The sequence below is a fragment of the Ranitomeya variabilis genome, chromosome 4, assembly GCF_051348905.1.
Source record: "Ranitomeya variabilis isolate aRanVar5 chromosome 4, aRanVar5.hap1, whole genome shotgun sequence".
NCBI classification, from domain to species: Eukaryota; Metazoa; Chordata; class Amphibia; order Anura; family Dendrobatidae; genus Ranitomeya; species Ranitomeya variabilis.
Genome location: NC_135235.1, coordinates 28,497,536 through 28,522,604, shown reverse-complemented (window position 1 = coordinate 28,522,604; position 25,069 = coordinate 28,497,536). Strand labels below are relative to the sequence as shown.

General features: G+C 44.7%; 1 protein-coding gene across 1 annotated transcript in view; it reads left to right on the top strand.

Annotated features, from left to right (window-relative positions):
• Positions 1-14,870, top strand: part of LOC143767553 (killer cell lectin-like receptor subfamily B member 1B allele B) — a 70,544-nt gene extending 55,674 nt beyond the window's left edge. The window contains exons 4-6 of the mRNA XM_077255961.1: positions 5,244-5,392; positions 12,299-12,408; positions 12,538-14,870. Coding sequence (XP_077112076.1) covers positions 5,244-5,392; positions 12,299-12,408; positions 12,538-12,658 — 380 coding nt within the window. The 3' untranslated portion in view covers positions 12,659-14,870. The remainder of the gene's footprint in view (positions 1-5,243; positions 5,393-12,298; positions 12,409-12,537) is intronic.
• The last annotated feature ends 10,199 nt before the right edge of the window (positions 14,871-25,069 follow it).

The following is a 25,069-nucleotide window of genomic DNA, read 5'->3' as shown; positions in this document are numbered from 1 at the left end:
TTTGCGCATGGTGGGCATAGCCCCATGCGGAAAGTAAGCGGATCAATTAATTCCTATGTGCAGAATCGCTACGATTCAGCACAAAGAATGAGCATGCTGTATATTTTTCCGCAATGCGATTCCGCCGCGGAGAAATACACAGCATTAGCACAGCATTGCGGAATCCCATTGAATTCAATGGGTTGTGTTGTGTATGCGTTTTCGCAGCGTTTTCACTGCGTTTTCGCAGCAAAAAAGGCATACAAACCACAACGTGTGCACATAGCCTAAAGGTTATGTGCACTTCCAGCCCCATCAAAGCCATGCCAAATATTGGCATGGCTGTATTTGGCTGGCACAGCACATGACCCAGCCTGACTTTGTGAAATAAATAAATAATAATAAAAAACGACATGCGGTCCTCCCATGGGAGTTCAGGTTTAGTTGATTTGGCCTGAGTAGCACAACCACAGAAGATGAGCATATAAATAGTAATGAGTGGACCCATGGAAGTTTGGATTCGGTGGGTTCGGCCTGGACAGCACATCCAATGGATGCGCTATTACTGAGGCAGCTGAGGACTGATCTTATAAGGCTAGGAAGGGGCCAATATCTATGACTCTTCCCGTCTACTAATATCAGCCAGCAGCTGTCTGCTTTGACTGGTCATTAAAAATAGGTGGGACCCCACATCATTTTTGTAAGGTCCCTGCATTTTTAATAAACAGCAAAGGCAAAGCAGACAGCTGTGAGCTAATATTAATAAACTGGGAAGGTCCGTGGATATTGGTGCCTTCCCAGCATACAAAGACCAGCTCGCAGCTGTCTTCTTTTCCTTGGCTGGATATAAAATAGGAGAAACCCCACTTCATTTTTTTAATTTATTTATTAAAAAGTACAGTAAAAACACACAAAAGGCACACCTCTACTTGAACCTCCACCTCCTGGTTCAAGATTATTGTTTTTTATTTTTTTATTCCATGTTATTTTAAGTCATTTTCCTATTCACATTTGTTTGTAGGGCAATTGTCCTGCTCTTACCCCCATTTTGCTAATTTTGTATCCCCCTAGCCCTTACTACGAGCATTTTACAGCCATTTTTCAGTACCAAAGTTAGGGTTCCCATTGACTTATGTGGGGTTCGGGTCAAGCTATAGTACCGGAGTCAAACTTTTTTAAAAGTTTAAAATGCGCGCTTGTCCTGCCTCCCGTGACGTCACGGCTTGTGATTGGTCGCGTCGCCCATGTGACCGCGACGCGACCAATCACAAAGCCGGAACGTAATTTTAAAATTCTGAAGGACCTGACATTACGTCACGGCTTGCTGTGATTGGTCGCGTCGCGGCCACATGGGCGGCACGCGACCAATCACAAGCCGGAACTTCACGTAAGGAAGGAAACGCGCAAATTTTAAGCAAACAACGCTGCCGGTTCCCTCGGTAAGCTCCAGGCTGCGTCGGAGAGGTGAGTATAGCAATATTTTTTATTTTAATTCTTTCTTTTACACATTAGTATGGATCCCAGGGCCTGAAGGAGAGTTTCCTCTCCTTCAGACCCTGGGAACCATGAGGGATACCGTCCAATACTTGAGTCCCATTGACTTGTATTGGTATCGGGTATCGGTATCGGATTGGATCCGATACTTTGCCGGTATCGGCCGATACTTTCCGATACCGATACTTTCAAGTATCGGACGGTATCGCTCAACACTAGTAATTACTTTATGGATAGCAGCCGACCAGGTGAATGTGGGCAATCCCTCAGGAGTGATCCCAATATCAAGCCATTAGAGTAAAATACGGGAATGGCGCTTCCACCACAATGGATTGGACAATGATAAATTAAGATGTACAGAGCATGTTGCTCCAATAATAATAATAATAATAAAAAAATTAAATCTAGCAAGTAAAACACAATGTGTTTCAGCTACAGAAAGCCTTCATTAGGTGTCCCTGATGAAGGCTATCTGCAGTTGAAATGCATTGTATTTTACTTGCTAGTTTTTAATTATTTTTTTTTATTATTGGAACAACATGCTCTGTACATTTTAATTTATAATTTTCCCATTCATTGTTATGGAATCGCCATTCACAGTTTTTTAGCATTTACCCTACTCTACAGGAGAGGACCCTGCTGACCCTAGGAGCTTACACTCTACAGGAGAGAGGGAGACCATAAGGGCTTACATTGTATGAGAGAGAGGGAGAGGACCCCGCTGACCATAGGAGCTTACACTGTACAGGAGAGAGGACCCTGCTGACCCTAAGAGCTTATACTCTAAAGAAGAGAGAAAAACGACTCTGCTGTACACACTTTCACTGGGAACCGTTGATCTGCTTTGCTTTTTTTTCTCTGAACCAAGAATCTCAAAGTGTTCAAATTTCTGTGAAACAATAACACAGCTACCGGGGGGACGATACAGTTGTAAGAAATTATAAAATGGGGAGCATGAGCTGATGCTCCCTTCCCCTTCATTCTTCGTTGGTGTCTGACGTCTCAGAGCAGTGGGCGTGATGACATCACAACATGGCGCCCACTACATTGAGATCTGCATCACTTCAGAACACTTGCTGCAGAGACTGGAGCAGCAAGGGGGACGAGAAGGAGATGTGAGTATTGTAATTTTTTTAATCAGTAAGAACATTGTGGTGGCAAAAATACTGCATGGAAGACTATGGGGAGTGCATTATACTATATGGAAGATTATGGGGAGTGCATTATACTGTTGTCAGGACATTTTTATTACCTTTTGTGCATTACTGCCCTTTTCCAAGATGGCGTCTTTGGTCTCATGTGCACTGTGTCTTCCTGCTATAAAACTCCACCTCAGCCTTCAGTCTGTGCTAGAGTATTCTGCCTTGCATCCAGCTCCTGACCTCTGATTACTCCCTGGCTATATACCTGCTCCTGTGAACCTGTGTGGTGATCCTGCTACTCTGCTCTGAGTTCCTGCTGCATACACCAGTTTCCAGTAATCCTCCTTCATCTGCTGCTCGTGTTACTTCCATCTGCATTTGCTGGACATGTAAGCTGTTGCTGCTCTGCAAAGACCTGAGACTATTACCCAGGCCTCCATGGTTGTGCTAAGATATGATTTGAACTGCCTTATAAGCATAGCTATCTGTGTTTGGACTAAAACAAGGACTTATTCGTGTCAAGTATCCTCAAGAATAATTGTGCTTCATAGACTTTCTGCGTGATTGCATTTTCCTCTGAAGTTCCCTATAGACTGTTTAAGCTGCGTTTAATATTTACACCAAGTGTTGTGGACTTGAGTTTCTCTCTGCACCTGTTTGAATCACCGTGTGATAATATAGACTTTACCACTTATAAAACTGTGTCCTGTAGTTGTCTTGTTCCATGCAAAGAGTCTCCTGAGTTATCCCCTATAATTATTACAACTGTATTGAGGACTATGGGGTGCAGTATATTATATGGAGGACTATTGGGAGTGCATTAAACTATGTGGAGGACTATGGGGAGTGCATTATTCTACATGGAGGGCTATGGGGAGTGCAATATACTGTATGGAAGACTATAGAAAGTACATTATACTATATGGAGGACTGTGGGAAGTGCATTATACTATGGGGAGTGCAGTATATTGTATGAAGGACTGCGAGGTGCATTATACTATATGGAGGACCATGGGGAGCATTATACTATATGGAGGACTATGGGGAGTGCATTATACTATATGAAGGACTATGGGAAGTGCTATTATCATACATGGATGACTATGGGGAGTGCATTATACTTTATGGAGGACTATGGAGAGTGCATAGTACTATATCTATGACTATGGTAAGCGCAGTATACTATATGGGGCTACTAAGAGGGCCATGATACAGAATGGGGCTACTGAAGGGGCCATCATACAGTCTGGGGAGTACTATGAGGGCCATCATACAGTGAGGGGACTATCATACAGTGAGTGAGCTAATGTGGGTCCTTTGTACAGTGTTGGGACCATCAAACAGTTTAGGGGCTACTAAGGGGTCAGCATACTGTGTGGGGCTGCCATACAGTACACATTATACTATACAGTGTGGGCTTTATACTGTGTATAGGAGAGCATTATACTGTGTAGAGGGGAGCTGCATAGGGGGAGATTCAGGACATTATTAACTGTTAACTGGGCACTTGTTGGTGAACTCAGATTATTGTGACTATCAAAGGGTCACACAGAGGGTATTATTACTTTCTAGAGGGCAGAATGTGCGTACTGTTTTCTATGGCACTTGCACAGGATATTAATATATTGTAGAGGTTTGTTTTACCATCTAGAGGGCACATAGTACCACACAGCAGGTGCAGCAATAAGGACACATTCAGCAGCAGCGGCTGCTCAGTATTGGGGTATCAGCAGGGTGAGGAGTTTGTGCAGGTTGGAATAGATGGTGATGGTGCAGGAAATGTGAGAAGTCATGTGTGTAATCTCGGCAGCCGAGTCCTGGCTGCAGAAGTTGTCATGTCGGTCTGGGCCAGATGGATAAGATGGGAAAAGTGAATGATTCTATAAGAAAGAATGTCAGCTATAAGTCACCATCAATAACTGTACTGTAATCTATTACATGTCCTGCAGGACTGGAATCTACCACTATATGTCACCAAATGGCGGTAATATCAGTGTTGGTCTTTGTATAGAGATTGTTTTCAGTAACAGCGCAGTCATCTGCTCAGGTTCTCCTACATCCACTATTAGTGTACCCCACCATAGTTGTCATCAAGGTTACCTGGTTAGGGGTTCATTCAGACGTTTTGCCTCCCTAGTAACAAACCCCAATCTATGCCTCTTGTGTGAAACTATGAATTTCAATGAATGTGGATCGATCACCTCATCTCAAAATAAAACTACTGTATACTCACTGTCCAGAGTGGTGCAGCTCCTCTCTAACCTAAACAGTGCACCCAACCTGAAGAAAACAATCTTTTTCTTGGTGGAGGCGTTACATGACCACTGCAGCCAATATTTGGAGCAATAAAAAATACTGGTAATTTGTACGAACCCTGAATAATACATATATTCATATACAGGGGTGATAATTAATATTTGTATATTCATACCTTTTCTGCTCGGTGATATGATGATTGCAGCTTACCTTAGTGCATGCATTTATTTTCAATTAATTCGCGAAAAATGTAATTTTGATCCACTACGTACCTGTCCTTGTCATTAATTGTATATTCATTGCTTTATTGCTTATAACTATTTATATAGTAAGAGTTGGAAACGTCTGCACTTTATGGTTGTTGTATTTCAGGTTGTCTTCTGTGTCCTCCTGATTGGCGTCTACACGGAGATCTCTGTTATTACTACTCAGATGTAGCAGAAAGAACATGGAGCCAGAGCCGGGATGATTGTAAGATCATGGGAGCCGATCTACTGGTCATAAAGAGCCAGGAACAGCAGGTAGGATGTCTGTGTCCATATATAAGGATAATATAGGACTAGATGACCGGCCTCATATATAAGGATAATATAGGACTAGATGACCCCCCATATATAAGGATAATATAGGACTAGATGACCAGCCCCATATATAAGGATAATATAGGACTAGATGACCGGCCCCATATATAAGGATAATATAGGACTAGATGACCGGCCCCATATATAAGGATAATATAGGACTAGATGATCGGCCCCGTATATAAGGATCATATAGGACTAGGTGACCGGCCCCATATATAAGAATAATATAGGACTAGGTGACCGGCCCCATATATAAGGATAATATAGGACTAGATGATCGGCCCCATATATAAGGATAATATAGGACTAGATGACCGGCCCCATATATAAGAATAATATAGGACTAGGTGACCGGCCCCAAATATAAGAATAATATAGGACTAGGTGACCGGCCCCATATATAAGAATAATATAGGACTAGATGATCGGCCCCATATATAAAGATAATATAGGACTAGATGATCGGCCCATATATAAGAATAATATAGGACTAGATGATCGGCCCCATGTATAATTATTATTATTATTATTATTATTTATTGTTATAGCGCCATTTATTCCATGGCACTTTACATGTGAGGAGGGGTATACATAATAAAAACAAGTACAATAATGTTAAACAATACAGGTCACGACTGGTACAGGGGGAGAGAGGACCCTGCCCGCGAAGGCTCACAATCTACAAGGGATGGGTGAGAATACAGTAGGTGAGGGTAGAGCTGGTCATGCAGCGGTTTGGTTGATCGGTGGTTACTGCAGGTTGTAGGCTTGTCGGAAGAGGTGAGTCTTCAGATTCTTTTTGAAGATTTTGATGGTAGGCGAGAGTCTGATGTGTTGTGGTAGAGGGTTCCAGAGTGATACGCGAGAGAAATCTTGTATACGATTGTGGGAAGAGGAGATAAGAGGGGAGTAGAGAAGGAGATCTTGTGAGGATCGGAGGTTGCGTGTAGGTAAGTACCGGGAGACGAGGTCACAGATGTATGGAGGAGACAGGTTGTGGATGGCTTTGTACGTCATGGTTAGGGTTTTGTACTGGAGTCTCTGGGCAATGGGGAGCCAGTGAAGGGATTGACAGAGGGGAGAGGCCGGAGAATAGCGGGGGGACAGGTGGATTAGTCGGGCAGCAGAGTTTAGAATAGATTGGAGGGGTGCGAGAGTGTTCGAGGGGAGGCCACAGAGCAGGAGGTTGCAGTAGTCAAGGCGAGAGATGATGAGGGCATGGACTAGGGTTTTTGCAGATTCTTGGTTGAGGAATGAACGGATTAGTGAAATATTTTTGAGTTGAAGTCGGCAGGAAGTGGAAAGGGCTTGGATATGTGGTTTGAAGGAGAGATCAGCATCAAGGATTACCCCGAGGCAGCGAGCTTGTGGGACTGGGGAGAGTGGGCAGCCATTTACTGTAATGGATAGGTTCGTTGGGGAGGTCGCGTGAGATGGGGGAAAGATGATGAATTCTGTTTTGTCCATGTTAAGTTTGAGAAATCTAGCGGAGAAAAAGGATGAAATAGTGGACAGACATTGAGGGATTCTGGTTAGTAGGGAGGTGATATGTGGTCCAGAGATGTAGATCTGTGTGTCATCAGCATAGAGGTGATACTGAAAGCCACGAGATTCTATGAGCTGTCCCAGGCCAAAGGTGTAAATGGAGAAGAGCAGGGGCCCAAGGACTGAACCTTGTGGGACTCCGAAAGATAGGGGGCGAGGTGAGGAGGTGGTGTGTGAGTGGGAGACGCTGAATGTCCGGTCTGTTAGGTATGAGGAGATCCAGGATAGGGCGAAGTCTGTGATGCCAAGGGATGAGAGGGTCTGTAATAATAGGGAATGGTCCACTGTGTCAAAGGCAGCCGACAGGTCGAGGAGGAGGAGAACAGAGTAGTGTCGCTTGCTCTTGGCGGTTAAGAGGTCATTGGTGACCTTAGTTAGGGCAGTTTCAGTGGAATGGTGTGACCGGAAGCCAGATTGTAAGCGGTCAAAGAGGGAGCAAGAAGAGAGATGGGAGGACAGTTCAAGGTAGACGCGTTGTTCCAGTAGTTTTGAGGCATAGGGGAGAAGTGATATAGGGCGATAGCTAGATACAGAGGATGGGTCAAGAAAGGGCTTTTTCAGGATAGGTGTGATGGAGGCATGTTTAAAGCTTGAGGGGAAAACACCAGTTGTTAGTGATAGGTTGAAAAGATGGGTTAGGGTTGGGATGAAGATTGTGGTGAGGTTTGGGATGAGGTGGGATGGGAGCTGGTCAAGTGCACAGGTGGTGAGATGCGATCTTGAGAGTAGAGTGGCGAGTTGATCTTCTGTAATGGTGGAGAAGTTGGTTTTGGAGGTGGAGGGTAGGGAAGTTGGGAGGAAGGGCTCTGGGGCTTGTTGACCAAAACTGTCTCTGATGTTATCAATCTTCTGCTTGAAGAATGAGGCAAAGTCTTCAGCAGAGATAAGTGGGGAGGGAGGAGGTGCTGGGGGACGGAGGAGAGAATTGAAGGTGTTGAATAACTGTTTAGGGTTGTGAGACAGGGAGGATATGAGAGATGAGAAGTAGGTTTGTTTAGTTGTGGCGAGTGTGGTCTTGAAAGTAGTGAGGGACTGTTTGAATGCGATGAAGTGGTCGTTGGAGTGGGATCTTTTCCATCTGCGCTCAGCAGCCCTGGAAGCTCGCCTCAGTTCTTTGGTCAGGCTGGTGTGCCAGGGCTGTCTGTTGATTTTGCGAGCTTTGGTATGTGTAAGTGGGGCAGCAGATTCCAAAGCTACAGCTATTGTGGTGTTATATAGAGCGGCAGCGTCATCCGCATTGTGTATGGAACTTATGTCTGTGAGAGGGAGGAGGGATTCAGAGAGTGAGTGTAGGTCAAGATGTTTAAGATTTCTGCGAGGGTGTGAAAGTTTGTGGGGTGGGGAATGTAGACATGGAGTGGAGAGAGATGAGAATGTGAGAAGGTTGTGGTCAGAAAGAGGAAGAGGTGAGTTAGAGAGGTTAGATAAGGATAATATAGGACTAGATGATCGGCCCCATATATAAGGATAATATAGGACTAGATGACCGGCCCCATATATAAGGATAATATAGGACTAGATGACCGGCCCCATATATAAGGATAATATAGGACTAGATGATCGGCCCATATATAAGAATAATATAGGACTAGATGATCGGCCCCATGTATAAGGATAATATAGGACTAGATGATCGGCCACATATATAAGGATAATATAGGACTAGATGACCGGCCCCATATATAAGGATAATATAGGACTAGATGACCGGCCCCATATATAAGAATAATATATGACTAGATGATCAGCCCCATATATAAGGATAATATAGGACTAGATGATCGGCCCCATATGTAAGGATAATATAGGGCTAGATGACCGGCCCCATATATAAGAATAATATAGGACTAGATGACCGGCCCCATATATAAGGATAATATATGACTAGATGATTGGCCCCATATATAAGGATAATATAGGACTAGATGATCGGCCCATATATAAGAATAATATAGGACTAGATGATCGGCCCCATGTATAAGGATAATATAGGACTAGATGATCGGCCCCATATATAAGGATAATATAGGACTAGATGACCGGCCCCATATATAAGGATAATATAGGACTAGATGACGGCCCCATATATAAGAATAATATATGACTAGATGATCGGCCCCATATATAAGGATAATATAGGACTAGATGATCGGCCCCATATGTAAGGGTAATATAGGGCTAGATGACCGGCCCCATATATAAGAATAATATAGGACTAGATGACCGGCCCCATATATAAGGATAATATATGACTAGATGATTGGCCCCATATATAAGGATAATATAGGACTAGATGACCGGCCCCATATGTAAGGATAATATAGGGCTAGATGACTGGCCCCATATATAAGGATACTGAGGACTAGATGACCGGCCCCATATATAAGGATAATATAGGACTAGATGACCGGCCCCATATATAAGGATAATATAGGACTAGATGACCGGACCCATATATAAGGATAATAAAGGACTAGATGACCGACCCCATATAAAAGGATAATATAGGACTAGATGATCGGCCCCATATATAAGGATAATATAGGGCTAGATGACCGACCCCATATATAAGGATAATATAGGGCTAGATGACCGACCTATATATAAGGATACTGAGGACTAGATGACCGGCCCATATATAAGGATATTGAGGACTAGATGACCTCGGTCTACTATATCCTTATGTCTATTATGTACATTGAAGAGCAAAAGGGTAACAATGTTTTGAACCTTTGATTTTCATGCTCCATATTTCATTATCTACTTATCCTTTGAGCTCAAGTTTGCCATCACTTTATAGACAATCATTTTGGCTATCTCGTACTTAAATTTAACTTTCAACTATTTAGCATATGATTAGTTATGCAGATTTTTGTCATGTCAGTGTATTGTTACAGTTTTGCTCCTAAAGACCTACATTTTCATTTTTAGTATTTTGTAAATCCACCTTTGGCTTTTACCACTGCCTGAATCTTTCTGGGCATGCTCTAGATCAAATTTAAACATGTGTCAACCAAAATTTGATCTCAGGTTTCTTCTACACATTCCTAAAGTTGGTGCAGACTGGTTGACTCTCGGGTATGTATACAGTTTTTTCTTCAATTCTACCCACAAGTGTTTGATTGGGCTGAGGTCTGTGGACTGTGGGGCCATTCCAGCACCTCTACTTCATTGTCATTGAACCATTTCTTCACCTCAATGTATGCTTCATGATGTTGTCCTGTTGTAATGCTATGTTTTCCTTTGTCCTCTTCATACCCATAGTACTTGAATGTACAAAGTAATTTCTCTTGTAGGATACTCGCATATAGCTAAGCATTGAGACCACCATTGATCCTGGTCAAGGATCCAATGCCTTTGGCTGTGAAACAGCCCCATATCATCAGGCTTCCCTCACTGACCTTGACATTTCCTTGAATTTTTCAATCCATTAGCCCCTTTTTCCCTTGTTTCTTTCAGACCCATTTTCACCTATCAGATTCCAGTCTATTGACTTTCATCTCATCACTCCTAATCACCCGTTTCCAATCTTCTACTGTCCACTTTTCGTAGTTGTTTGCAAACTCGAACCGACACTTCTTGAATATTGAAGTTGAGGTTTCTTCCCCTTTTTTTGGGCCACCATTCCAGACTTGTGTAAGGTGTGTCAAACAGTGCTTGCATCGAAGTCTGTTATCTCACTCTTATAAAGCATACGCGCCACCTCCACTTATGTGTTTGCCGAGCCAGAATTTATAGACCTTGTGATGAAACAACTTGTTGACTCCGATATTTCGCCTGAATGTCCACCTCTGGGCTTCTGAATCGATGGACAGACTTCATTTCATATTTTTCTAACTGTCATGGCACTCATGTGCCGCCCGGCTGGGCAGCTGTAACGGTACCGGGTCACGACGGTTCCAAGTGCTGGTCGAGTCTGACTGGGGGACGTGTGCCAGTCTTTGTCAATTGTCGGGTTAATAATAATGTTAATAGAAAGGTTCGTGATGCCAGTTGGGATGTCTGGCCTGGTATAACCGGGCACTGATGAAGGTCCCTGGGAGTTAGGTGGTGATGGACAGTGCCAGATTATTAACCCCCTTCCCAACATGGGCTGGATCCCGGGGGAGTTGGAGCAGGAATGATGCAGCAGAGAATAATGAGCATTACCCAGGGTAATAATCAGTTTGTACCTTATTCTGAAGTTCTGCACACAGTTCCAGAAGCTTCCATACGATTCACATACAGGGTGTTGGTCAGGTCTGCATGGTGAGAGTTCAGTTTCTCTGCTGTGACGTAGTGTAGCCTTCCTGCTGCTAATTAGACCTCTGGTAAATGATTCCTTGGACCTTCAGGGGTCCAATGAAAACACTTACTGGATCCGTGATCCCTTCCAGCAAACAGGCAGCTCCAATACAATGGAAAACACTTTCACTTGCAGCAGTGTCCCTGATTCTATGTACTGCTGAGCACCTGGGCAAAAGCTCACTACTGATCGTTATATGAAAACATAGCAGTCTTTCAGTTTAGCAGAGACCCTGGAAGTGTGTGTGCTCTAGGGACTGATACCCTGCCTCTTGCAGCTTGTCCTGGCAGAGAGGGCATGATACCTCTTCTGTGCCTGCAGACCTACATGTTCCTACCTCTTCACTGCTCTGCACATTGCAGTCTCTCAGAGGCATCTCCCCCAACCCAGGGACCGTGGCCCTTCCTGGTTCATGCAAAAGTGCACAATCTTCCAGTAAGGGATTGGGTAAAATGTATGGATGCAGTTTTTTCCCAGCAGAAAAACCAGCCCTCACCAATGCTGGCAGTACATATACTGTATAAGTATACCACACATGCAGACATTTTGTGGCACTACATACACCGGCACTACACTCACATAATGCAGGTTGGCAAATGTCCTGGCGTAGAGACCACTATCCATGATGCGGTTTCTCTTTTCTTGGGAAATCTTCTTTACGGCTTCTTCTCGATTTGAGCCAATGACCTTTCACTTGGGAATCAACCTAGTAACACACTGAGCTATTAGGGAATGTGAGAACAGGTTGTATTTTGTAGTATTCAGGAAGAAAAAGATTTTTCCATCACCAGGAGCAAAACAGTAACAATGAGGTGGCATGATGAGGATCTGCATAACTATTCATATGCTAAATAGCTGCAAGTGAGATAGAAAAGATTATTGTCTATAAAATGATGGTAGTCTCACTATCAAAGCAGTATTGGATAGTGAGAGGGCAGCCTGAAAGTCAAAACTTTGTTACCCTTTTGCTCTTCACTGTATCTGATATGATGAAGGTCCTTCATTTGTTACAGGAGACTATGCAGAGATCTATCCGGCAGCGGGGAGGCACATATTGGATAGGACTTCACTGGGATGGAGATGTCTGGAGATGGGTGGATGGAGAACATTATTCCGGCAGCTTGTAAGTGACTCCTGACACCGGCACACACCGGTCATTACTGTGACTGTGATACATCCGATCACCGGGGTCTGGACTCCCTTATAATTAATGATTTCTCATCATTTCCTCTTGTTTTATCTTGTTACTCAGGTTTGGGATAACGGTACAATCACAAGGACGCTGCATATTAATGACCCAATCAGAATATTATCAGGATAACTGTAATACTGCAAGAAGATGGATATGTGTAAAGAAAGCTGTGAGGATCTAACATCAGTATTGGGTCTCATACCTATCACTGTTTAAAAAATCGGCCCGATGTTGTTCCTGAAAAGTCAGGCGAGTGTCATGAGAGTACAATGCGATTTTTCTCACCTAGCATCCGAATGACATGCAAATGCAATCCGATTTTAACTTTTACATAGAGAATTTCTCAATGTCATTCAAAGAAAGGTTTTAAGGTAGAGAGATAGAAATATTCTTTGTATGTGTAGCTTACTGTACATATAGTTATTAAGTAAATAAATGGAGTGGGATCCCCAAAATTTTTATGAACCAGCTGAGGTAAAACGGACAGCTGGGGAGCTGATGTTTATAGCCTGGGAAGGGAGTAATACCTATGGAACTCCCCAGGCTATTAATATCAGCTCACAGCTGTATGCTTAGCCTTTACTGGTTATTAAAATGGTTATAAAAAATTATTTGGGATCCTCCCTATAATTAATAACCAGCAAACGCTAGACAGACCACTGCGGGCTGATATTAATAGGCTAGGAAAGCTCTTTCCACTTGTCCTGAATGCGTCATACCTTATAGATGCCTCTCCATTACTAACCCCTGGGCAGCTGCCAATGCAAAGCTGACATCAACCCCAACCATATGACCCCATTTGCCATGCACCAGGACAAATGGGAAGAGCGGAGGCTAAGAGCCAGAATTCAGGCCTCTTATGGATGTGCCATTTCTGGTCAGCTAAGAGCTAATTTTTATTCTGGGAGGGAGCAAATATCCAGGGCCCCTTCCTAGCCTATTAATATCAGCCCACAACTGTCTGCCTAGCCTTTGCTGGTTATTAATTATATGGAGAACCCCATGCCATTTATTTGGGGAGGTCCCCCATTTTAATAACCAGTAAAGGCTAAGTATACAGCTGTGAGCTGATATTAATAGCCTGGGAAGCTCCATGGGTATTACCACCTTCCCAGGCTATAAACATCAGCCCCAAACTATCCGCTGTCTCTCAGTTGCTTATTAAAATTTCAGGGGATCCTAACCATTTTTTTCATTAATTTATTGAATTATTAGCTAAATACATGAACATTAAACTACACATGCACTGCACTAATGTTATATGTCACTGACATCTTTCTATCTATATATCTACTCTATCTGTTCGATTCTGTTGGGTCACATTGTGAATTTTCTGTAAGCAGTTAATAAAATGTCAAGTTTTCTAGGAGATGGGTGCATAAAAATCAGACAGTACACACATGCATGGTCTGAGGGCCGTGCAATTTTTTTCTTGCACCCATTCATGTACATTAGTGTTTCTCATCCAACATATGCGGCAAAACGCAATTTTTTTCTCAGACTGATCTGAGAAAAAAAAACGCAAATAAGCAGGGACTCATAGATTAACGTTAGTCAGAGAGCAATCTTTTTTTTATTAGATTACACTCGTCTGTTTTTCTCGCAGTTGAGTATGAGCCCTAATTGAAACAATTTGAAAAATAGAAGATTGTCCATACCATAGAAAATGGGCATTTATGGTTAGTGGTAGAATGTAGTTATACATTGATCTCTTATCTCTCGATGCATTCAGAGATCACAACTATAGGACAATAATATAAAAATTCAAAATGAAGAGAGAATAAATCATTGGTTATAGAAGGATGACACAAGTTGTGTGACCAGAGCAGCCGGATTTTATAGGAGTGGAACGATTTCATCACCACAGACTATTGTCCTGCTCCTCGGATCCTTTTGTGAGTGAATAGAATGACCCCAATAACCTGGATATAAGGAATGATACAAGAAATAATAAAATCATGAACACTGGTGCAGAATTTATCGTACGATTTGTCTACTGTTGTTACTGTACATCCAAAAAGTCAGTTTATCCCCCATCCATCATGTTGTCTTTGACCTCTTCTCAGCCGGCAAGACAAGTACCAAAGGCCGGTGACATTGGACGCCATCAGCTTTCTCTCTGTACATAGTAGAGGCTTTTGGACTCTCTTGTATATTGTTACTATAATTAGTGCTGAGATTATATATTCAGTTGGAAATTCTACTTGAATTTTACAGAAATCTGTATTTTCCAGAATGTATATTCTTTGTCATTTGCTCCATGCAAAGTAAATCCTTTTCTCAGCCATTTCTTGTGATGTCTACTGATTTGTTCACCTTGACAGACTAATACCTGAAGACACAGATTATCCTTTGAAACATTTTTGTCCTCTTGCTGAAGTAATAAGATGATATGACATCGCGCTAATAAGAAAAAGAAAGAGAGGAAACGGTTCCCCTTTGGGGTTAAGGAATTTGGACTCATTTTTTTTATTACATTTTTTTCCTGCCGGATACTATGCAGATGTAAATTCTTATACAAATGGACTATGCTATTTCCAACCAGGCAGATCAGGTTTTCACATGTGGGGAGGGTGGTGGTTTTTATAATGGTAGTGGGTTAATTAATTTTGTTATTTTCGATATTTTTGTTTAATTCAAAACACTGGTCATTAATATAATATCTAGACATCCTGCGGATTTATGTGAGTTTCCTTCATCTCATCACTCCCAAACACCCTATATTTTCATTAGCATTTTATCTCAATACTCACTTTTAATTAATGAATTTGTATGCCCATCACATTTTTTATTATTATTATACATCACTTTAATAGAAATTTACATTTACTTGGGTTTTTATCACCACTGATTCATGATTTCATTAATTAATAATTTCAATTTTTTTTTTTTAACATGAGAATAATCCTCATGTACATTAGCATTGTGTTCACTAATAATAATATTTTGTTACAGTAGAGATTAACACATATGCACAAACCCTTGGTAAAAAATAACTTATTCAACAGATTTGTGTCATATCACTTTTTCCTTTATAATATCACCTGCATTTCCCTCACATTTAATTTATCACATAGTATCCAAAACCACGGCATTTCACTCCCTTATAAAAACTTTTATTGTTCACATATATCATACACTGATTGACATATATATATATATATATATATATATATATATATATATATATATATATATATATATATATATTTATAGAGATAGAGATAGATAGATAGCAATGATTTCCCCCCACATGCACAAAAATAGCGCCACTTTCATTCCTTCCCCTTTGTGAGTTAAATGCACTGGCCACTTTAACTTCAATACATGGTGGTGCACATGCGTGGGCAGTCGGCGCATATAGGATTCTAAGTCTGTGATCACGTCTCCATGCAACTTCAGACGAAGAGGGTGTTATGTCACTGCACACATGATCGGAGCCTCACTTTCAATATGTGCGTATCTAGCTGATGCATGCGCCATTACACCCAGCAACTAATATCACCGGCATGGCGTTGTTACATTGGGTTAGCTAGGTATTTAAACCTGTACACCCCCTCCCCAAGACATGCCCCTGAAGAAGCAGGGCAAAACGCGCGTTGGGGCCGGAGGCTGAAGCTCCAGTATGTTTTTTTACACAGCGGCTGATTGGAGGTATATTACTCAGTTGATATTCCATTTTCTTGATTGTCGTGATGGAGACTTGTCCTTGCTGCAGGCTTACAATAGGCACAATAGAGTAAATCTAGTTACATAATTTAAAAAAGTGCCAAAATATTGGTGCTCTCAGCAGGACAACCCTCTGAAATTAATTAAAATTATGACATTGATTGATATGAAAAGACTGTTTTGTTATATGAGCTAACTCTTCATACCTCGCTGCTATTTATTTTAACAAATAGGCAGGCACCATGGTGTGTTCCCCATGCACCCCTTCTGAGGAAGAACGGCTGACACACTGTAGCACTCTGGAATCTGGGTAATTCTCTCTAAACACCTGTTACACAGCACATACTATGTTGCCAGGATTTAGCGATAGATTCCTTCATACTGTTAGCCCTCCCCCGTCCATAATTTTACATTATAGGGGGGGTCTCATGGCCTCACAGGCCCTGAAGGAAAGCTGTTATATAGGTTTTGTAAGTAATGATCAAACTGTTGGTATTCCTGAGGTAAGCTTTGGCTAAGTAGCCAAGAGCAGGTTTTATCCAGTTTTATCCTTGGTTTGGCGGTTAAATTCAAGAATTCTCATTGGTGGTTATTAGGTTGGCGGGCTTTTTGTGGAGATATAAAAGCCCTGCAGTTTGAATTCCTCGTCATTCGACGTTTTTTTCTGAAGAAACCGAAGATGGAGAACCTTATGCAGCAGCTGCTTCTAAGAGCTGGTAAAGAAGATGGGGAGGCTTGGCTAAGAAGCTGCCTTGCCAGTGAGCCCTTACCTTCGCCAGTTGTTACCGTTCCCATTTCCTCGGAACCTGTGTCTGAAATGCAGCCTCCGCTCCTTGAAACAGTGGCGGCTGTAGCAGCGCGCGCTCCGGGCCGTTCCAGGAGGAAGACGCCCCGGAGATCGATATCTCCGTCACTTCCACCGGCAACTCCCTCCAGCCGAACACCTGACGTGAGTAGGAAGCGAAGCCGTCCATCAAGCGGTTCTCGCAGCGTCGCGCGAGATCCTCAACCCCAGCATCCAGAAGTGCCGTCTACTTCATCTTCAAGCGCCGCCATATTGCTCGCCGCCGGCAGCCGTAAAAGCGCTGCGGCGGCATCTTTCACTCAGGCTGAGGCAGCGGTTCCATCCCGGAACCTCAGCCTCCAGACTCCAGCGTCGTCCAGCAACCTATTAACAGAAGACCCGGTCTGCATTCAAGTATCTCCAGCACCAAGAAACCCTCAGCTGTGCTCGCCTTCCTGTGAAGGCTCGAGCGCTGGCCCTCATTCTGACCAGATGCCCAGAGGAGGTGTACAGTCAAGGGGTGAGATTGTTAATGTTCCCTTGTCTGTCTATCCTGACCAACTCAGGGATATTATAAAAAGTGTTTTAGCTGAATCTTTAGGGGAATTTGGTAGTGTACCCTCTGATTCCCCATCCCTTATCCCAGAAGTTAACTTGTTACCTCAGAATACATTTAAGGAGGCTTTGACTTGTGAGCTCTCACCACTTGGGTTTCACTTGAGCTCATCAGTCAAAGACCTTATTTGGAGTAATACTTATGTGGACTTATTTTCGTTACTGCCCCGCAAGGACCAGCTGAATAGATCAGAGAGAGAAATTAAACCTGAGAGTGAGGATTCTAAGCGGGGCTCTTTTAAGTCCTTCAATAATTGGATTCAGGCGTTCTCGATTTATTCAGCTGTTCTAGGAGAAAAGTTTCCCAATCTTTGTTCTAAATTATTCCAGCACATTGATATTATTTTGGAAGCCTATCGTAACTTTGGAGGTGTAGCGTGGCTCCATTATGATGAGGCCTTTAGGCAAAAATTGGCTGTCCACCCAGATATTAATTGGGGGGTAAAAGATGTAGGCTTGTGGATAAATTTGATGCTTCCACAAAGGCATTATCCTAATAAACAAACAGTTTCCAGCTTTTCAAAAAAGGGCGTCTGCTTCGCTTTTAATGAGTCCGCATGCAAATGGGGTAATTCGTGCAGGTTTCGCCACGAATGCTCATTTTGTGCAAACTCACACCCCTTGTTTAAGTGTTTTCATAAACAGTCAACCAAAGAACCCATTCTTAAAGGCGCAGACGCCAGTGAATCTTCAAGAAATGCTTTGGTGGCTAAACTCTTACCCAAAACAGCAGACTTTTGTTTAATGTTTTCTGTTTTGGTTTTGATGTCCCTCAATTTAAGGGCCATGGCTGTACTGTTGTTAGGAACCTTTCTTCACTGATTCATCACCATGAAGTGGCAAGAAAAAAGATCTTGGAGGAAATAGATTCAGGAAGGATCGCGGGCCCGTTTCCTCACCCCCCTTTCGCTAATTTCCGGATCTCACCCCTTGGGATTGTTCCCAAGAAAGAAATTGGGAGTTATCGTTTGATACATCATTTGTCCTTCCCTTCGGGTTCCTCCTTGAATGATGAAGTAGATAAAGCCGAGTGTTCTGTATCATACTCATCATTTGATTCTGCCATAGATCTACTTAAGAAATTTGGCAGATTCTCTATGATGGCGAAAGCGGACATAAAATCCGCTTTCAGGCTACTTCCCGTTAACCCCTCTGGATTTAATTCCCTGGGTTTTCACTTTGAGAGACAATTTTTCTTCGATAAGTGTTTACCCATGGGTTTTGCGTTATCATGCTTTTATTTTGAGAGCTTTTCTTGTTTTTTGCATTGGGTGATAGAATCCAGCATTCAGAATGCTGGGATTTTGCATTACCTGGACGACTTCCTCTTTGTCAGTCCACCATTTTCACAAGCTTGCCTGATAGCTCTGAATAGTTTTTCTTCGATGTGCGACCAATTTGGGGTTCCATTAGCCCATGACAAAACCTGCCAACCTACCAATGTCATTGAATTTTTGGGTATTACCCTAGATTCAGTTCGTATGGAATCTAGACTTCCGGAATTAAAGATTGCAAAACTTTGCACCGCCCTAGATAAATTCTCACGGAGTAAGAAGGTGACACTAAAAGAACTGCAATCCCTATTGGGCCTCTTGAACTTTGCACTACGTGTGATTCCAATGGGTAGAATTTTTTCCAGACGTCTGTATGACTCTACCATTGGAATTTCTTCCCCTGAGTCGCATATCAGAGTGTCGTCTGACTTAAAGGAAGACGCCAAGATTTGGCGGACTTTCTTAGAAAGCTATAACGGTAAAAGCTGTTGGCAATCGGCCTTTACCCTTGCTGATACTCTGAATTTTGCTTTCTCTTGTAAAGCTGATTCGGGCTGTGGTGTCCTGTTTTCTCCTCATTGGTGCTTCTGCAGCGCCCCAGAGTCCTGGTCGTTGCAGTACTGTGGCTCCGCCACTAAGGGGAGCCATGGTACGTTCGATGGCACCGAAGGAGTTCCTCCAATCAGGTATCACAGACACCAATATGTTTCACAGCTGGGCCTCCGGGGGGAGCTAAGGGTGCTATTCATTAGGCCACTCCCCACCATAGTGGGTAAACTGGGGGTCAGGCAGGAAGTTAGAGAGAACGCTGACGGGATTGAACGGAGCAACACCCTGTGGCAGGGGGTGTTGTGAAGGGAGAGACTGTAGGGTCTCTGCCAGGGGTGGGATCCTGGCAGAGGCTTGGCATTGGAAGAACGTAACGGGACCGTGCCTGCTCAGCATAGCGGCGGTGCCCAAGAAAGGACTAGAAGCGAGACAGATTGTGCTGAGTGAGAAACGAGATCAAGCAGAAGGAGAATACCAGCAGGGGTTTTGTTGAAAGAGGCAGCACCTTGCTGAGGCGCAATACCGGTGGCCGGAACGCCGAGGGAGTGGATTAGAATACAGCTTCAAGCCATACTCCAAACAGCGGCAGGACAGTCGGTCTCAGGCGGGCTGTCTACCACATATCACCTATGAAGTCTTGGGGGGGCAATTGCGGGAGAGGGGCGACTCTAGGGTCCCGGAAGAACTCCAGGCCTACCTGACAAACGGGTGCCATTCCAACCTGAATACAGGGAAGGGGTGGATTACAGAGGAACATCAAATCGAGTTGTGAGGGAACTTAAGAAACAGACACAACCGTTGTGGGGTTACTTTCCGTGAGCACAGCAGGGAAGGACTACAACACATAGCGCTAGAAGGAAGGCACAGATTTCCACCTGAGAGGAGAACTCTGGAGGTGCCATTGGACCGGCCGGACTTGCGCAGCCTGGTGAACCGTATCCTGGACTGAGGACTCAGAGATCTCCAGTAAAGAGGTAAAGAGACTGCAACCTGGTGTCCTCGTTATTTACCGCGACTTACACCCCACAACTGCACCGCTACATCGCTACCATTACTACCACCTATTACACCGGACGTCCCCCACTGACGGACAGGGCCACGGACCGGGTCTAGCCACCGTGACAACCCCGAGACTGAGACCTAGAGGCCCGGCTCCGGGTACCCCTCGGCCCTGCGGCGGTGTGGGGGCGCTCCAAACTTGGCGTCACGAACAGGATCTACTTAAGCCTGAAGAATCAGGTCATGTGTGCCTTGGAACTGTGATTTACTGTGCTTGGACTGTACTTTATTGAAAGAACTGTGTACTGCTTGCCGTTGAGAGTTCGCGCCAAAATCCGCCGCCATTGCAGCGCTGAGAAGAGCGCAGGGAGAGAAGAGGGGCGTGGAGTGGGCGTAGACGAGCTGCAGAGCGCGAATAACAATGGCCGCCCAGTCTAAATATTTCTGCACGGTGAGGACGTGTCCGTCAGCAGCAGAGATCCGCCTCCTAATCCTTAATGGGGGGCGGAGGCAGAGAAAACGAAACTGCTCACGAAGGAGAGAGCGGGAAAAAGACCAGGAAGCGACCCACGTGGAGGACGCTATGGCCAGCAGCTCCGAACCCGACAGCGGGGTTGAAGTGGAAGTCTCCCCTGACTACCCGGATGAGCCCAGCAGCCTGTCCTCCGTGGATAACACCAGATTCCTGAGAGCCGAGATGGAGGACTTATATAACCAGCTCCTCCAACTGAATGTGAAAGTCCAGGCCCCGCACCCGGTGGTGCCGGCAGAGGATTCCCGGACATCGGAGTTCTCACCGGAAGAACCAGCGGGACCTGTCGCGGAAAGTGGATTCGTACCAGTGGGTGAGTCCGCCGATCCTGCCCCGCCAGCCGAGGGTGTGTTAGTGGGCCCCGTAGCGGCACCACCTCTCCCGGGAACCCATAGACTCCAGCGCCTGTTACCATGGGAGGAAGCCACGGGCATGGAACATCGTATGCGAGCCCCAATCACCCCTACTCCCTTACCGTGTGAGGTCAGTGCGGAGCGCACGGTGTGCCGCTGGGTGAACCCTGGATCCAATCTTATGGGGTTCCCCGGGGTGGAGACCCAGAAGGGAGAAGTGGTACTGGCCCTAAGCTGGGACGAATACCAGATCCAGCTAGAACAACGGTGGCGAGAGGAGGAGAAAACACATCAGGCTAGACGGGAGGCCTACCATCAAAAAGATTTGGCGGTCAAGGATCGGGCCCGTAAGGACCCCACCACTCACCAGGCCCCGCGCAGGCAGGGCATCGTCACCATCTTTAAACTCCAAGGAGGCTGGGGCTTCATTAAAGAACCGGGGCTATACGCGGAGGTCTTTGTTAACCGACGAGATGTCGAGTCACACCTGAGAGAGGGTCACCCCGATCGAGACCTCTATCCGGGGGACAGTGTTACTTACACTCGGCATTTTGGGGAAAAGGGGTGGTTCGCCCTGAACGTCTACAAGAAAGAGAAACCAGCCCCTGTAGCCAAAGTGCCACCGTGTGACCGACCTGTAACCACCCTGGTCGCCTCCACCTGCCCGACCACAGAACTTGCGATCTGCCGCCCGATCGCCGCAACCACCGTAGTGGCTAAAGAAGTTCCTCTTCGGGTGATCAATGTCCCAGATGTACCAGCACAAAGAGAAGTGGGGACACAGACCTTTATCGCCGCGCACGACCTGGTCGTGCAACAGACCCGAACCCATGGGGTGTATCTGGCCGCGGGAGTGGACCTGAAACCTGAATTGCAGGGGTCCGCCCGCCAGGTGGCGCCTCATGGAAACTTCTGAAAGAAGAGTAAGATTTCAATGCTTATGAAAATGTAAATAGTTTTCCTTTACTGTTTGTTCTCTTGTTCTTTTGGTTCCTGTTGCTAAACCCGTTCAGGGTAAACTTTAAAAAGGTGACCCCTTGTTGACCCGGGGCCACTATTGGTGTTCTCAAAGTTTTTGCACAAGTTTAAAAACTGTAGTAATCATGGACTGTGCATGATTCGAACTTTCTTTGTAAATAGTTTGCACCTTCTTAAAGGTGCTCCCTACTGGTTTTAGCCAAAGACACTTTGCGAAGATACCTTTCCTACTGGTCTTGGTTAAAGACATTTTGCGAAGATATCAGTACCGGAACCTTTGCATAGACTGGTAGGCTGAGAAGACGAGCTACCTCAGAAAGACTTGGTCCCCTCTTAAAGGGGATGTGAAGAATTGAACTTGAGAGAGATACTGTTGCAGAACAGTAATGCCGTGATGATGCTTTGAAAAGAATGTAACTGTTTTACATGAAAAGTTATATGTGTTTAATTTGTTTGAATTGTGAAATCTAAAAATAATGTTTGTAAAAGGAAAAGATGCAGAGAGCCCGTAGGGGTAGAAGTAGAGATCTGCTGAAAGTAAAGAAGTAATGATGAAGGTGAGGATAGAAGGTAAACCCTGCGTCCCCATAGAAAGTTACTTTGTTACTAAGGACAGAAAGCGAACCCGTAGGGGTTAGAGAGTGAGTCCTTAAAGGAGCCGAGTAGAGCGGGCTCAGAGTTCTTTAAACGAAAGGAATGTTATGTCTATACTATGTATAGTAGCGAAAGGCAGTAGGCCCTGGCTGAACGGGGCGGTCCTGTAAAAGAAAGGAGAGGCAGTAGGTCTGGTGCCATAGGGACAGGCGGTCCTGCAGGTTCAAAGTAGGAGAATGAAGAGTTACCTTACCCTGTAATGTGATTATAGGAAGGCCTTTGGTAAACTAAGAGTGTATGTTTCTTAAAGGCAATGTTAATTTATTGTTCCAGAATTTGCACTAAGTAGAATACCCGGTTGGGTAACAGGAGTTATGTATAGCCTGTAATTTATAATGTTGACTATGTTTGTAACGTTAAAAGTGTCCTCACCTCCCATAAAGGGAAGCCTGTTCAAGTATGCTTATTGTTTTGCACTCAACAAAATTGTATGTCTGTTTACTAATCTGTATTGTTGTTTTTCTTCCCAGTCCCGGAGTACTGTGTTTAACCAGGGGGGAGTGCAGCGCCCCAGAGTCCTGGTCGTTGCAGTACTGTGGCTCCGCCACTAAGGGGAGCCATGGTACGTTCGATGGCACCGAAGGAGTTCCTCCAATCAGGTATCACAGACACCAATATGTTTCACAGCTGGGCCTCCGGGGGGAGCTAAGGGTGCTATTCATTAGGCCACTCCCCACCATAGTGGGTAAACTGGGGGTCAGGCAGGAAGTTAGAGAGAACGCTGACGGGATTGAACGGAGCAACACCCTGTGGCAGGGGGTGTTGTGAAGGGAGAGACTGTAGGGTCTCTGCCAGGGGTGGGATCCTGGCAGAGGCTTGGCATTGGAAGAACGTAACGGGACCGTGCCTGCTCAGCATAGCGGCGGTGCCCAAGAAAGGACTAGAAGCGAGACAGATTGTGCTGAGTGAGAAACGAGATCAAGCAGAAGGAGAATACCAGCAGGGGTTTTGTTGAAAGAGGCAGCACCTTGCTGAGGCGCAATACCGGTGGCCGGAACGCCGAGGGAGTGGATTAGAATACAGCTTCAAGCCATACTCCAAACAGCGGCAGGACAGTCGGTCTCAGGCGGGCTGTCTACCACATATCACCTATGAAGTCTTGGGGGGCAATTGCGGGAGAGGGGCGACTCTAGGGTCCCGGAAGAACTCCAGGCCTACCTGACAAACGGGTGCCATTCCAACCTGAATACAGGGAAGGGGTGGATTACAGAGGAACATCAAATCGAGTTGTGAGGGAACTTAAGAAACAGACACAACCGTTGTGGGGTTACTTTCCGTGAGCACAGCAGGGAAGGACTACAACACATAGCGCTAGAAGGAAGGCACAGATTTCCACCTGAGAGGAGAACTCTGGAGGTGCCATTGGACCGGCCGGACTTGCGCAGCCTGGTGAACCGTATCCTGGACTGAGGACTCAGAGATCTCCAGTAAAGAGGTAAAGAGACTGCAACCTGGTGTCCTCGTTATTTACCGCGACTTACACCCCACAACTGCACCGCTACATCGCTACCATTACTACCACCTATTACACCGGACGTCCCCCACTGACGGACAGGGCCACGGACCGGGTCTAGCCACCGTGACAACCCCGAGACTGAGACCTAGAGGCCCGGCTCCGGGTACCCCTCGGCCCTGCGGCGGTGTGGGGGCGCTCCACTTCCTCAAATGGCCGGATCATTGGGTTCAGAACGGGATAGTGAAGAATACTATGGTTTCTGAACTTTTTTCCATTTTTCTTGGTTTAACTTTGTGGGGGCACCTCTTGAGAGATAACAGGATTTTGATTTTGTCAAACGATCCGGGCGTTATCCTTGGGATTAACACCCTGTCATCTAAGAATTTTTGGGCCATGAAAATTTTAAGGCAGTTAGTATTACTTTGTTTAAAGTTAAATATCTGGCTGAAGGCAAAAATTGGAACAAGTAGCTTAGCGGTTATCACTGACTCCATTTGCTACCAACATTGGCATATTTTTCGCCAACAGGTTCCTTCAGCAGATCTGGATCCAACATCTTGTCCTCATCAGATTTGGGAAATAATTCTGACTTAATTCCTCAGTTTATTGCCAATTCTTTGTCAGCTCGAACATGGGCTGATTACTCGGCCGCATGGCAACAATGGATTAATTTTTGTAATTTAAACAATTTTAATTTCAGTATATCCAGTCCTATTTCTGGTTTGAGAT